This window comes from Muntiacus reevesi, chromosome 3 (assembly GCF_963930625.1).
Source record: "Muntiacus reevesi chromosome 3, mMunRee1.1, whole genome shotgun sequence".
In the NCBI taxonomy this organism is placed as follows: domain Eukaryota; kingdom Metazoa; phylum Chordata; class Mammalia; order Artiodactyla; family Cervidae; genus Muntiacus; species Muntiacus reevesi.
This window is the reverse complement of record NC_089251.1, coordinates 157,722,190-157,726,350: the sequence shown is the minus strand read 5'-3', so window position 1 is coordinate 157,726,350 and position 4,161 is coordinate 157,722,190. Positions and strand designations below refer to the sequence as shown.

Below are 4,161 nucleotides of genomic sequence, written 5' to 3'. Positions count from 1 at the left end.
AAGACATCACTTTGACACCCAAGATATGTATAGTCAAGGCTATAGTCTTTCCAGCAGTCATGCAGGGATATGAGGGCTGGACCACAAAGAAGGCAGAGCGCTGAAGAATTGATGTTTTCAGACCGGTGTTGGAGAAGACTTGAGACTCCCTTGGACAGCAAGATCAAACCAGAATTTAATTTTTTAATTCAGAAATTAATTCTGAATATTCATTGGAAGGACTGATGCTAAAGCTGAAGTTCCAGTACTTTGGCCACCGATGTGAAGAACTGACTCGTTAAAGACTGGGAAAGACTGAAGGCCGGAGATGAAGGGGACGACAGGGTGAGAGGGTTGGATGCCGTCACCGACTCGATGGATAGGAGTTATAAGTTTGAGCAAGTTCTGAGGGAGAGTGAAGGGCAGGGAAGCCTGGCGCGGCGCAGTTCCTGGGGTCACAAAGCGTCGGCACGACCCGGTGAGCAAGCAAGCGTTGTGTTAGTTCTAGGTGTGCCCCAGTGTGACAATCACACAGACACGGGGACCTGTTCTTTTCAGATTCCTTTCTCATTCTAGGGTGCTGAGCAGAGTTCCCTGTGTTATCAGGAGGTGGCAGGTCCTTGTTAATGATGTTTTAAATATAGCCGGGTGGACACTGGGAATTTTTTTTTTAATAGTATAAAACGTTAACAACAAGAGAAAAACACTAGCTTAACTGTGCGGCCAAAAGAATAGCCTGCACCACCCCCACCCGCAAACGTTTCTCTGCAGGAGACTGGCTCCAAACACAAGGGCAGCCTCGGGGGCAGAGTGTCCACCGGGCTCCACCAGGCGCGCCAGGTCTGGGAGGTGAGGCGTAGCTGCTGTCGGGCCATCTCGGTCGTGCTGATTCCCGTTGTTTAAGGACCGTCATTTGGGCAACTGAAGATAACTAAAGCGAAGTGAAGGTCGCTCAGTCGTGTCTGACTCTTTGTGACCCCATGGACTACACAGTCCATGGAATTCTCCAGGCCAGAATACTGGAGTGGGTAGCCTTTCCCTTCTCCAGGGGATCTTCCCAACCCAGGGATTGAAGCCAGGTCTCCCGCATTGCAGGTGGATTCTTTCTGAGCCACCATGGAAGCCCAAGAATACTGGAGTGGGTAGCCTGACCCTTCTCCAGGGGACTTCCCCAACCCAGGGGTTGAACCCAGGTCTCCCGCATTGCAGGCAGATTCTTTACCAGCTGAGCCATGAGGGAAGCCTAAGAATACTGGAGTGGGTAGCTTCTCTCTTCTCCAGGGGACCATCCCGACCCAGGGATTGAACCGGGGTCTCCTGCATTGCAGGCGGATTATTTACCAGCTGAGCCATCACAGACCATGAAAACTGTCCCCAAACCCTCCAGACTGGATACAGTGTGATGTGTTTCTCTCCTGGTAGTGACAGCAGCTTAATTTGATCTTTAAAAACCCCCAGCCCGGCAGTTTCACCTCCTCCATCCCGGTCTCCTCTCAGGAAGGAGCCCTATCTCCTGCGGCAGCCAAAGGAACCATGGACCCCGTCCCCACCGATCAGAGGCGGGAGAGGGGCCTGTGGGTGGGGCCGGCCGGCGGCCTCGGGCAGGGCCTCCGTCTCGCGGCCACGCTCCCGGGGGCACCCGGCGTGGAGGGCGCAGATCCCAGCGGGGGCCAGCCCAGCTCGGTCATGCGTGGAGACGCCCCTCGGGCCGGGACGCCCCCAAGCCGCGGGGGCGGCAGTTTGCTCAGGAGCTGCCGCGGCCGCAGTGCGCAGGGCGCGGGGCTGGAGGCAGCTCCCCGCGCGGAAGGTGAGGGGCTGGACGCCTCGGCCCCGCCGGCCCGGCCCGGAGCCTCCAGAGCGGTGTCCACCCGGCCCTGGGGCCGGAAGAGGCACCTCCGCGCTCCGTCCACGCGGCCGCGCGCCCGGCGGTCACTGCCTCCCGGCAGGTGTGGGCCCGGACCCCGCCCCCGACACGTGCACCTGCGCGCCCCTCCCCACCCCACTCACTCCCCACCCACCCCCGCCCCGCATCCCCTTGGCGACCACCCACGGCTCACAGACCTGGGGGATGCCAGTGCGGGGCGGCCGTTGGGGAAGCTTCTGGGAGCTGCGGGCGAGGCAGCTGCAGCGTCAACTGCAGGTGAGGGACCCGGGACCCCAGGCTGCCTGCACCCCACCGCCCCTCAACTCAAGGGGCCGCGCAGCCCGGGGCTGGTTGGGCGGATCTGTGAGCTGGAAATGGCGGGCCCCGCCGTGCCACCGGAGCTCCACGCCCGCCCGGTGGTGCCAGCGCTGGGCATCCCCGCCTCCCCGCTCCCTGCCGTCCCCATCCCCACCCGCTCCGGGGCCTCACCGCACCCCTACGGGTCTTCGTGTCCTCCCTCCAGGGACGCCTGTCTCCCTCCACGCCCCACGCCCCACTTACTGACTGTCTTCTGAGCCCTGGGCTAAATGTCAGAAGTCAGGCAAGAGGAGTAGGTTGTCTCACCTGCCCTCAGGGGGTACGCAGTTGAGGAAGAGGAATGTTGTTGCTCACTCGCTCAGTCGTGTCTGACTCTTTGAGACCCCATGGACTGCAGCACACCAGGCCTCCCTGTCCATCACGAACTCCCGGAGATTTCTCAAACTCATGTCCATCAGGTCAGTGATACCATCCAACCATCTGATCCTCTGTCGTCCCCTTCTCCTCCTGCCTTCAATCTTTCCCAGCATCAGGGTCTTTATAATGAGTCAGTTCTTCGCATCAGGTGGCCAAAGTAAAAGAGTGTCAGCTTCAGCATCAGTCCTTCCAGTGAATATTCAGGACTAATTTCCTTTAGGATGGACTGTTTGGGTCTCCTTGCAGTCCAAGGAACTCTGAAGAGTCTTCTCCAACACCACAGTTCACAAGCATCAACTGTCACATCCATACATGACTACTGGAAAAATCAGAGCTTTAACTAGACGGACCTCTGTCAGCAAAGTAATGTCTCTGCTTTTTAATATGCTGTGCCTTTTCTAAATCCAGCTGGAACATCTAGAAGTTCTCCGTTCACGTACTGTTGAAGCCTAGCCTGGCGAATTTTGAGCATTATTTTGCTACCATGTGAGATGAGTGCAACTATGTGGTAGTTTGAACATTCTTTGGCATTGCCTTTCTTTGGGATTGGAATGAAAACTGACCTTTTCCAGTCCTGAGGCCACTGCTGAGTTTTCCAAATTTGCTGACATTTTGGGTGCAGCATTTTTACAGCATCATCATTTAGGATTTGAAATAGCTCAACTGGAATTCCATCACCTCCAGTAGCTTTGTTTGTAGTGATGCTTCCTAAGGCCTTCTTGACTTCACATTCCAGGATGTCTGGTTCTAGGTGAGTGATCACACCATCATGGTTATCTGGGTCACTGAGATCTTTTTTGTAGAGTTCTTCTGTGTATTCTTGCCACTTCTTCTTAATATCTTGTGTTTCTGTTAGGTCCCTACCATTTCTGTCCTTTACTGAGCCCACCTTTGCATGAAATGTTCCCTTGGTATCTCTGATTTTCTTGAAGAGATCTCTAGTCTTTCCTGTTCTATTGTTTTCCTTTATTTCTTTACATTGTTCACTTAGGAAGGCTTTCTTATCTCTCCTTGCTAGTCTTTGGAACTCTGCATTCAAATGGGAATATCTTCCTTTTCTCCTTTGCTTTTCACTTCTCTTCTTTTCTCAGCTATTTGTAAGGCCTCCTAGACAACCATTTTGCCTTTTTGCATTTCTTTTTCTTGCAGATGGTCTTCATCCCTGTCTCCTGTGCAATATCATGAACTTCCGTCTATATTTCTTCAGGCACTCTGTCTATCAGATCTAATGCCTTGAATCTATTTGTCACTTCCACTGTATAATCGTAAGGAATTTGATTTAGGTCATACCTGAATGGTCTAGTGGTTTTCCCTTTCTTCAATTTAAGTCTAAATTTTGCAGTAAGGAGTTCATGATGTGAGCCACAATCGGCTCTTGGTCTTGTTTTTGCTGACTGTATAGAGCTTCTCCATCTTTGACTACAAAGAATATAATCAATCTGATTTTGGTTTTGACCATCTGGTGATGTCCACGTGTAGAGTCATCTCTTGTGTTGTTGGAAGAGAGTGTTTGCTGTGACCAGTGGGTTCTCTTGGCAAAACTCTGTTAGCCTTTGCCCTGCTTCCTTTTGTCCTCCAAGGCC

The 4,161-nt window shown here is 53.3% G+C and overlaps 1 protein-coding gene across 1 annotated transcript; it reads left to right on the top strand.

Annotated features, from left to right (window-relative positions):
• Positions 1 to 1,512: 1,512 nt before the first annotated feature.
• On the top strand, positions 1,513 to 2,418 carry LOC136164144 (uncharacterized). The gene has a single exon (XM_065928942.1). The coding sequence runs from the start codon at positions 1,513 to 1,515 to the stop codon at positions 2,416 to 2,418; it is 906 nt and encodes a 301-aa protein (XP_065785014.1).
• Positions 2,419 to 4,161: the final 1,743 nt, after the last annotated feature.

What these genes read in the sequence shown, in the direction of transcription:
- LOC136164144 (XM_065928942.1), top strand. Translation starts at nt 1,513, where the DNA reads ATGGACCCCGTCCCCACCGATCAGAGGCGGGAGAGGGGCCTGTGGGTG.